The 10,997-nt window shown below is 50.5% G+C and overlaps 1 protein-coding gene across 5 annotated transcripts in view; it reads right to left on the reverse strand.

Moving 5' to 3' along the window:
- The window catches only part of LOC110503487 (cell adhesion molecule DSCAML1), a 244,999-nt gene that overhangs the window by 55,913 nt on the left and 178,089 nt on the right, over positions 1-10,997 (reverse strand). For 4 of the 5 annotated variants that reach the window (XM_036961298.2, XM_036961296.2, XM_036961297.2 and 1 more), the window contains exons 6-12: positions 10,098-10,373; positions 9,607-9,906; positions 6,705-6,847; positions 6,250-6,379; positions 3,959-4,237; positions 3,749-3,868; positions 3,431-3,607 (exon numbers count right to left, since the gene is read on the reverse strand). In XM_036961298.2, coding sequence (XP_036817193.2) covers positions 3,431-3,607; positions 3,749-3,868; positions 3,959-4,237; positions 6,250-6,379; positions 6,705-6,847; positions 9,607-9,906; positions 10,098-10,373 — 1,425 coding nt within the window. The remainder of the gene's footprint in view (positions 1-3,430; positions 3,608-3,748; positions 3,869-3,958; positions 4,238-6,249; positions 6,380-6,704; positions 6,848-9,606; positions 9,907-10,097; positions 10,374-10,997) is intronic. The other variant, XM_090218145.1, reaches the window with a different exon arrangement.

The raw sequence follows: 10,997 nt of genomic DNA on the forward strand, positions 1-10,997 counted from the left end.
CTCAGTAGCCTCGGTTTTTCTAATGACTGCCTTGCCTGGTTCTCCAACTACTTTGCAGACAGAGTTCAGTGTGTCAAATCGGAGGGCATGTTGTCCGGTCCTCTGGCAGTCTCCATGGGGGTGCCACAGGTTTCAATTCTCGGGCCGACTCTTTTCTCTGTATATATCAATGATGTTGCTCTTGCTGCGGGCGATTCCCTGATCCACCTCTACGCAGACGAAACCATTCTGTATACTTCTGGCCCTTCCTTGGACACTGTGCTATCTAACCTCCAAACGAGCTTCAATGCCATACAACACTCCTTCCATGGCCTCCAACTGCTCTTAAATGCTAGTAAAACCAAATGCATGCTTTTCAACCGTTCGCTGCCTGCACCCGCACGCCCGACTAGCATCACCACCCTGGATGGTTCCGACCTAGAATATGTGGACATCTATAAGTACCTAGGTGTCTGGCTAGACTGTAAACTCTCCTTCCAGACTCATATCAAACATCTCCAATCCAAAATCAAATCTAGAATCGGCTTTCTATTTCGCAACAAAGCCTCCTTCACTCACGCCGCCAAACTTACCCTAGTAAAACTGACTATCCTACCGATACTCGACTTCGGCGATGTCATCTACAAAATGGCTTCCAATACTCTACTCAGCAAACTGGATGCAGTTTATCACAGTGCCATCCGCTTTGTTACTAAAGCACCTTATACCACCCACCACTGCGACCTGTATGCTCTAGTCGGCTGGCCCTCACTACATATTCGTCGCCAGACCCACTGGCTCCAGGTCATCTACAAGTTCATGCTAGGTAAAGCTCCGCCTTATCTCAGTTCACTGGTCACGATGGCAACACCCACCCATAGCACGCGCTCCAGCAGGTTTATCTCACTGTTCATCCCTAAAGCCAACGCCTCATTCGGCCGCCTTTCCTTCCAGTTCTCTGCTGCCTGTGACTGGAACGAATGACAAAAATCGTTGAAGTTGGAGACTTTTATCTCCCTCAACAACTTTAAACATCTGCTATCTGAGCAGCTAAACGATCTTTGCAGCTGTACATAGTCCATCGGTAAATAGCCCACCCAATTTACCTACCTCATCCCCATACTGTTTTTATTTATTTACTTTTCTGCTATTTTGCACACCAGTATCTCTACCTGCACATGACCATCTGATCATTTATCACTCCAGTGTTAATCTGCTAAATTGTAATTATTCGCCTACCTCCTCATGCCTTTTGCACACAATGTATTCACACTGCTATGCTTTATCTTGGCCAGGTCGCAGTTGTAAATGAGAACTTGTTCTCAACTAGCCTACCTGGCTAAATAAAATAAAAAAAGTAGCATTCCAGTAAAGTAGACCTTTGGCCAATGTTAAGAACTGCACACCTTCTTTTCTCGTATTGTTTGACGGGGACTGTGTGAATGAGCACCCAGAAGGGTATTCACTCTATCTATCCTCCTCCCCACCTCTTCAATCACTCACACAACATCTTCTTCAGCTCCTCCCTTACTCCTCTCTCACACGCACACACACACACACTCACACTCACACATACACGTGCATGCACACACACACAATCGATCTGAGGGGAGATCCGCTGTTTTGTTTTCATCACTTATTCATCCTTCCCTCTCTCCTTTCCTCCCTCTCTCTGCCGAGTGAAACGGACAGAATTGAGGGAGGCAGAGGAGAGGAACGGTTCAATCAATAACACTAACACCGTCTCAGACCGAGAGAGAGAGAGAGAGAGACAGAGAGACAGAGTGAGACACATACACAGCAAGTGAGCGAAGGAGAGGAGAGAGCTAGAGCAACAACGAGTGAGCGCAAGATAAAGTCAGGTAGTGAGTGAGTGGGAAACCTCTCTGCTGCCTGTAAAGTTGCTGCAGGAGGACAGTCTGCTATTTATGGCTAGACACAGGCCAGAGGCCTCAGAGGCTAACATACACGGCAAGAGCAGTTTATCAACACCACGAGGCAAAGGTGTGTGAGTGTGTGTGTTTGTAGATGCTAAAGTCACTGAAGGCCAGTGCAGGTTGGACAGATTGATTGCAGATAATGATTAAAGACAAAGTGTTTTTTGAAGACTGATCCCTACAGTCATAAAATCAATCTCTCTCTCTCTCTCTCTCTCTCTCTCCTCTCTCTCCTTCTCCCTCTCCCTCTCTCTCCTCTCCTCTCCTCTCCTCTCCTCTCCTCTCCTCTCCTCTCCTCTCCTCTCCTCTCCTCTCCTCTCCTCTCCTGTATCATCTGTCTGTCCACGGTCACTCTCACTCTGTGCGTCAGTATAGCCAGCTGAATGCCGAGAGAGAGCGAGAGAGCAGAAGAAGAAGACTGATACACTAGGCTCACAGTGTTCCCCAGCAGAGTGTTCCCCAGCACAGTGTTCCCCAACAGAGTGTTCCCCAGCACAGTGTTCTCCAGCAGAGTGTTCCCCAACACGGCGTCACTACAGTCCCTGGTTCGAATCCATAGGGCGGCGTACAGTTTGGCCGGGGGTAGGGCGTCATTGTAAAATAAGAATTTGTTCTTAACTGACTTGCCTGGTTAAATGAAGCTAAAACAAATAAACCCCTTTGTTGAACCCAGAGGAGTAACAATCCTTAGTTTTATTAACTCATTTTCTTTGATAAGTGTCCAAGTACCTTGTTTATGTTCCTCACTGCGTGGTCAGCTTGCTGGTCAAACTCGCCCAGCACGTGTGTGGTTGAGAGCGTGGTGTGTTTTTACTGCCACATAAACCAGGTAGGTGCGGTCGAATGTGTTCCTTTATACGGTCAGCCTTAGTAGTTCAGCACTCCTGGGCCAAACGAGGATTAAGTGCCTCGCCCAAGGGCACGTTTACAGATCGTTCACCTTGTCGGCTCAGGTATTCGAACGAAGCGACCTTTCGTTTACTGGCCCGACGGTGTTACCGCTAGGCTAACTTTCGCCCTCGTGTGTGGTTGGGAAAGTGTGGCCGTGCTCCAGTTGCGGGTCAGACTCACTCCTGACCGTCAGGACCATGCTCTTGCTGATGTCGGAGCCCACCCAGTATGTGTGTGTGGTTAAGCTTGCGGGTCAGACTCACTCCTGACCGTCAGGACCATGCTCTAGCTGATGTCGGAGCCCACCCAGTATGTGTGTGTGGTTAAGCTTACGGGTCAGACTCACTCCTGACCGTCAGGACCATGCTCTAGCGGATGTCGGAGCCCACCCAGTATGTGTGTGTGGTTAAGCTTGCGGGTCAGACTCACTCCTGACCGTCTGGACCATGCTCTTGCTGATGTCGGAGCCCACCCAGTATGTGTGTGTGGTTTAGAGTGTGTGGTCAAGCTTGCGGGTCAGACTCACTCTTGACCGTCTGGACCATGCTCTTGCTGATGTCGGAGCCCACCCAGTATGTGTGTGTGGTTTAGAGTGTGTGGTCAAGCTTGCGGGTCAGACTCACTCTTGACCGTCAGGACCATGCTCTTGCTGATGTCGGAGCCCACGCCGTTGGAGGCCTGACAGAGGTAGTAGCCCCGGTCCTCCTCCAGGACGTGACGAATCAGCAGGGAGCCGTTCCCCATGATCTGGATCCGACCGGTCAGAGGCACTGGGTGGTACTGCTGGGGGTTCCCTATACCTACGGAGGGGTTGAGGGGAGTGGGTTTCACCGGGTGATTCCCCTGTGATTATCAAGGTCATATACCAGCTATATTATATATACATGGCTAGAGTGAACAGTACTGGCAAATGCCGTAAATCGACCGGTGGGGATGGGTACCTTTGGCGTGCTTCCACATGACTTTGGGAGGCGGGTATCCGTCCACGGAGCAGTTGAGGACCCCCGCCTTGCCGTAGATCCCGTCCTGGTTATTGGGCTGGACCACAAACTGAGGAGGCACTGTAGGGAGGGGAGGGAGAAGATTAAACTTGGAGCGTGACGGCGGGTCTGTCTGTCTGTCTGTCTGTCTGTCAACCGTCCCTGCCTCACCTGTGACAGTGAGCTGCCTCTCAGAGCTGACGGTGGCGGCGTCGTTGCTAGCGATGCAGGTGTAGTTGCCGTTGTGCTTGAGCGACACCTTGCCGATCTGCAGCGAGCTCATGTACTCCTTGGTCTCGATGTTGACGCCGGACGAGGGCGCGACCTCCTGGCCGTCCTTACGCCAGGTGATGTGGATAGGCATGTCGCCAGATGACACCACGCAGGCGATGTACATGAGCTTCCCAATGGAGGTGGGGGGGAAGTCAAAGGGTTGGATCAGAGGGGGCACTGAGAGACGGAAAACAGGAGGGAGAGAGAGATAGAATAAGAGGAGAGGGAAAGGAGATACATATATATGAGAGAGAGAGGTAGAGAGAGAGAGAGAGAGAGAGAGAGAGAGGTAGAGAGAGGTAGAGAGGTAGAGAGAGGTAGAGAGAGGTAGAGAGAGAGAGAGAGAGAGAGAGAGAGAGAGAGGTAGAGGTAGAGAGGTAGAGGTAGAGGTAGAGAGAGAGAGAGATAGAGAGAGAGAGAGAGAGGTAGAGAGAGAGAGAGAGAGAGAGAGGTAGAGAGAGAGAGAGAGGTAGAGAGAGAGAGGTAGAGAGAGAGGGAGAGGTAGAGAGGGAGAGAGAGGTAGAAAGAGAGGGAGAGGTAGAGAGAGACAGAGGTAGAGAGAGAGAGAAGTAGAGAGAGAGAGGTAGAGAGAGAGAGGTAGCGAGAGAGAGGTAGAGGTAGAGAGAGAGGTAGAGAGAGAGAGAGAGGTAGAGAGCGAGAGAGGTAGAGAGAGAGAGGTAGAGAGAGAGAGGTAGAGAGAGAGAGATGTAGAGAGAGAGAGAGGTAGAGAGAGAGAGGTAGAGAGAGAGAGAGAGAGAGAGAGAGAGGTGAGAGAGGTAGAGAGGTAGAGGTAGAGAGAGAGAGAGAGAGGTAGAGAGAGGTAGAGAGAGGTAGAGAGAGAGAGAGAGAGAGAGAGAGGTAGAGGTAGAGGTAGAGAGAGAGAGAGATAGAGGTAGAGAGGTAGAGAGAGAGGTAGAGAGGTAGAGAGAGAGAGGTAGAGAGAGAGAGAGAGGTAGAGAGAGAGAGAGAGGTAGAGAGAGAGAGAGAGGTAGAGAGAGAGAGAGGTAGAGAGAGAGAGAGAGGTAGAGAGAGAGAGAGAGAGAGGTAGAGAGAGAGAGAGAGGTAGAGAGAGAGAGAGGTAGAGAGAGAGGGAGAGAGGTAGAGAGAGAGGTAGAGAGAGAGAGGTAGAGAGAGAGAGAGGTAGAGATAGAGAGAGGTAGAGAGAGAGAGGTAGAGAAAGAGAGAGGTAGAGAGAGAGAGAGAGGTAGAGAGAGAGAGAGGTAGAGAGAGAGGGAGGTAGAGAGAGAGGTAGAGAGAGAGAGAGGTAGAGAGAGAGAGAGAGAGAGAGAGAGAGAGATTTCAGACTGATTCAGACTGGGTGGTGGGCTGGTTGGTAGTTTATGGTGAGTAACCTTCCCTGTGATCTCCAGTCAGTCTAATCCTGGAATCCAGCGTCTCCCCGGCTCCCCAACCCTCTCCTCTCCTCTCCAGCCCATAATAGCTGCTCTAATTAGGGCCCAATCGGCAGGGGGAAGAATGGCGTTGCCATGGTGACCACAGTAGGAGGGGGGGGCAAGAAATTGGAGGGGGGGACGTCGAGCTGAGACATCTGGGGGATTTAATTTGGGCCTCGTTAAAATTAATCTAATTAAATCAGAGAAATGACGAGACGCAAACACACACACACACACATAAACACACACACACACACACACATCAGATGACACACCCTTCAGTCTTCCTGTTGACAAGCACACATTCAACCTCATCAACACACCATAAAACAGGTAACACACAAGCAGTACAGTCTTAACCCTGTGCTCTGACACACGCAGGCGCACACACACACACACACACACACACACACACACACACACACACACACACACACACACACACACATAAATAAATAAATAAATATCAGCACAATAGCACTCTTGCATTGTGTAATTGCTGAGTGGTTGAGAGGGTGCAGGAGGCCACTTCAGGCTCTAATCAGAGGTTATTAGAGGCAACGCGTGCACGCTCTCTCTCTCTCTCTCTTTCTCTCTTTCTCTCACTCTCTCACTCTCTCTTTCACTCCCACGTTCTCCCACACATTCATTCGAACACAAACTCACTCACTCACAGGCACCGCTTCCAGTACACACAGACAGACACAAGCATACAGAGCGACACTTGTCCTACAACTGAACACACACGTAAACTACCAACCCACCCCACTTCCTGTAGAGCAAGTGACCTCTGACCTTTGACCTGGACGTAGACGGTCTGGCTGATGAAGATCTGTGGTTGGATGAGCACGCTGCAGAGGTACGCCCCCTCGTCCAAGACCTTCTGAACGTCACTTAGCTTCAGAGTACCGTTCTCATACACCACCTGAGATCAAGATCAAGATCAAGAGCAAGATTAAGATTAAGATTAAGATTCCCTGACCATGGGAATACTAGCACTTTAATAGTTTACATAGGCACTTGATTTGTACGGTGGACAGCATCGCAAATGGCCCCCAACTCCTAATATAGTACACTACTTTTTTACCAAGGTCTACAGGGCTCTGGCCAAGAAGCATTGTGAAGGGAATAGAGTGCAGTTTGGGTTATTTCATGGGTTTGTACATGTAGCAAGATGTGGAGGTGAATATTGTTGTTGTTAGTTAGGTTTTTTTCTTGTTGCTCTGGTTTTTGTACAACAATGAACCCACCTGACGATGGTTGTCGGGCAGCAGAAGTCCCTCCTTGTACCACTTGATTGAGTAGTAGGGATAGCCAATCACGCGGCAGTTTATAAAGGTGTTCCTCCCAGCCACCGCCGTGATGTTACGCATATCCCTGATCCTGGGAGAACCTGAGAGAGAGAGAGAGAGGAGAGAGAGAGAGAGAGAGAGAGAGAGAGAGAGAGAGAGAGAGAGAGAGAGAGAGAGAGAGAGAGAGAGAAAGAATGGGAGAGAGAGATAGAGAGGGAGAGATATGGGGTAGTCAGAGGGTAGTGAAGAGAAAGAGGGGGGAAAGAGGGAGATCATCAGATGAGGTTGTGGAGAAAAGAGAGGGAGGGAAAGAGGGGAGGAAAGGATAGGGGGTAGGGGGTATGGATGGATAGGGGGTTAGAATGCCCTGTCCCATTTCAATCTAATCTATGTGTGTGTGAGTGTGTGCGTGCGTGCACGTGTGTTTATTTCCAGTGTTTTGATGTGAATAAAACCTACGTAATTTTTGTAACGCATTTCAGTTGCAATATCCTGACTATCTTAGGGCATCCTAGGTGATTTTAGCTTCTAGATTAATTACAATTTGTAGTCTTCCCATAGAAGTACATGCTAGAAGCCTTTCTAAGCCTTGAGTACATCACAAGCTTGCATTTCCCGTTGAGTGGACATTTCTCAGCAACAGAAGACTGATCCAATTATGATCCTACATCTGTATCGACACAGGCTGGGTACCAAATGGCACCCTGTAGTCTCTGGTCAAAAGTAGCACATTGTATAGGGAATAGAGGGCCAGTTGGGATGCATCCACAGTCAGTTTGAGGATGGCGGAGAGAATGAAAGAGGAAACACAAGGCATGATGGGTATGTTGCCATGGGCAACAGGGCTAGAAGACCCAGAGAGGGCCTTATGGTGAGAGGCAAACAGGTGGATGGTGACACAGAGATGGAGGGATGACAGACTGGAGAGAAAGTGAGGTGGGATGCGTTCATCGGGAGAGTGTTGGCTTTATTTGGTACGAGTACACTAATATAGTGTTACTGAAATATTAACACTTAACCTCTCGCTCTGTCTCTTCTGTCTCTCTCTCTCTCTCTCTCTCTCCCCCTCTCTGTCTCTCTCAGTGTGTTGGGTCTCTTACACACACACACACACACACACACACATTCAAATGTGTGTAAGTATGTGTGAAAGTGCAGTTTGGTTTTTGCTATCGCAATTTGAGTGTATCATCTGTCAGTCAATATTGAGTGAGTTTCTGTTGAAAGTGTGCGTGTGTGTGGGTGGGGGGGTACTTTTGTTTTAGTGTAAGTTACTACGATCGAGTGTATCATCGTATGTGGATCAGTATGAGTGTGCTAGCAGAGTGCGTGTTACTGCTAGCAGAGTGCGTGTTACTGCTAGCAGAGTGCGTGTTACTGCTAGCAGAGTGCGTGTTACTGCTGGCAGAGTGCGTGTTACTGCTAGCAGAGTGCGTGTTACTGCTAGCAGAGTGCGTGTCACTGCTAGCAGAGTGCGTGTTACTGCTAGCAGAGTGTGTGTTACTGCTGGGTTTGAGAGTCCCTGGCAACAACTCGTTCTCACTCCAATGTAGCATTCTGGCATGTCTCCTTGGAACAGACACACGTGTCATAACTGAGCCTCTTACTGAGAGAGATGGAGAGAGGGAGAGAGAGATGGAGAGAGGGATAGAGAGATGGAGAGAGGGAGAGAGAGATGGAGAGAGGGAGAGAGAGAAGGAGAGAGGGAGAGAGAGATGGAGAGAGGGAGAGAGATGGAGAGAGGGAGTGAGAGATGGAGAGAGGGAGAGAGGGAAGGAGAGAGGGAGAGAGAGATGGAGAGAGGGAGAGAGGGAAGGAGAGAGGGAGAGAGAGAAGGAGAGAGGGAGAGAGAGATGGAGAGAGGGAGAGAGAGAAGGAAGAAATGGAGACAGAAGAGGGAGAGGTGGAGAGTGACACGGCTCAGGCCATCAGTGCCGCTCTGGCCATGTTGTCCCCGACGATCACCGTGGTGACAGTGACATCACCAGGCCTGTCATCACTGCTCCCCATCACCCCTTTGACACACGCTCAGATGAGACGTGGCTCTCCTCTCCTCTTCTCACCCTCTCCTCTCCTCCGTTCTCCCTCTGTCCCTCACCATCTGTCTCCACCTCTCTGCGTACCTCTCTCTCTCTCTCTCTCTCTCTCTCTCTCTCTGTCCCCTGCTATCCTCCATCTACTCCCTCCATCTCACACCCTGTTGTAACCCCCCTATCTTTCAGTCTTCACTACTCTCTTTATCCCCCCCCTCTCTCTCTCTCTCTCACTCGCTCGCTCTAACTCTCCCACTCTCCCTCCCTCTCTGTCAGACTGTGGCTGCCATGGTTGTCCCTCTCTGTCTCTTTCTTTCTGGAGGAATACCCTGTTCACTCTGCTGGCTTTGACACTCAAACTGTGTGTGTGTGTGTGTGTGTGTGTGTGTGTGTGTGTGTGTGTGTGTGTGTGTGTAATAGAGAGAGTGTGAGAGAGCGAGTAGAGAGAGGGGAGGGACAGAGCGAGACAGTGACAGACAAACATATGGGCTGGAAGAACAAAGACTGATAGAGAACTGGCGAGAGTTGAAAAACAGATATTTGGAAAGAACAAATGAAGGCATGGGGACAAACGAGTAGCACACACACACACATACATACACACACGGCACACACGCGGCACCCACACACACACGGCACACACACACACACACACACACACACACAGCACGGCACACACACACGGCACACAAATTCACAGAGAAAGCGAGAGAGAAAAGGAATGTAGAGTAGGCGAGGAGAAGAGGGGAAAGGAGGGGTAAAGGTAAGGGGGTTTGGGAGGGCGGGTATTAGAACCCTATGGCTGATATTGAAAAGTAGACAGGCACCTCTTACGTTTATGCGCGCTTGGTACTCGGCGCTACCGGCCGAGTTGCGTGCGGCGCAGCGATACACCCCTCCGTCGCGGATCTCCGGGCTGCTGACGTTGACGTGGGACACGGTGGAGCCGTCCGACAGCGTGTACTGGCTGGCCCTCACCCGGGACGGGTCCCTGGCCACAGCCTCGTCATCCAGAGTCCAGGTGATGGTGGGGGGAGGGGCACCTTTGGCAGCGCACATGAGGGAGAAGGGTTCCCCCGGGACCACCACACGCTCACTGAAGGAGGACACGATACGGGGCGTACCATCTGAGGAAGAAGAGGTGGAGAGGGGGGAGATGCTAGGTACGCGTGCACGCACACAGCCTATCCCTCACACTTCTCACCCTATGAGGCCGGCAAAACACTGATACGCACACACACACACACACACACACACACACACACACACACACACACAACCCCAACCCACCCTTTTAACTCACACACACATTCCTTACCCTCCAGCAGTATGATGGAGAAGTCCTGTGCGGTCTGGCCCTTGCGGGTGGCGAAGCACTGGTAGGCTCCCGAATGTCTCTTCTGGGCAGCGGAGATGAACAGGGTCTCGTTGTGGGCCCCCTGGATGGAGAAGTGCTGGTCGGGGAGGACGGGTTCTGTGTTACGGTACCAGGACAGGGTGAAGTGGGGAGAACCCTGCACAGCACACGACAGGATAACCGTGCTGCTGATGCCCGTCTTCAGGTTCTTGGGAGACAGAGTCACTCTCAACGGCTCTTTGGAGAGAAGTGAGGAAGGATAGAGAGGGGAGAGGCATAGGGGAAAGGAGGGAGGGAGGGAGGTAGAGAGAGAGAAAGAGGGGGAGAGAGAGAGAGACAGAGAGAGAGAGAGAGAGAGAGAGGGACGGACGGACGGAGAGAGGGGGAGAGAGAGAGTGAGAGGGGGGAGAGAGAGAGACAGAGAGAGAGAGAGATGGAGAGGGAGAGAGAGAGAGAGAGAGAGAGAGAGAGAGAGAGAGGGGGGGGGGAGGAGGGGGAAGAGGCCAGAATGAAACCAGAGAAGTATTATTTTGTAAATGCTGTAACTTCTGTAACTTTCTGTAATTTTCCTCCCCCAAAAATGTAAGGACAGGGAACATCACTAAGAAAGTATATTTCATAATTTCTTCATTCAGAGAGTTCAAAGTAAGACATGCATGTACAGTAGAATGTCTGGTACAAAATGGCTGCCATTAGTTCATCACCATTCATCATCATGAGTGCTACAGTGCAGTACAGAGGAGGCTGGTGGGACAACAAATCAAACTTGCATTTACAGTTCTGACATATACACTTATTGCAGAGAAATTCAGTGAAACCTCTGCAGACGGGCTCACTGTAATGCCTGGATTGGAATCAATG

Source organism: Oncorhynchus mykiss, chromosome 24, assembly GCF_057628025.1.
Source record: "Oncorhynchus mykiss isolate SJ-2025 chromosome 24, ASM5762802v1, whole genome shotgun sequence".
NCBI lineage: Eukaryota > Metazoa > Chordata > Actinopteri > Salmoniformes > Salmonidae > Oncorhynchus > Oncorhynchus mykiss.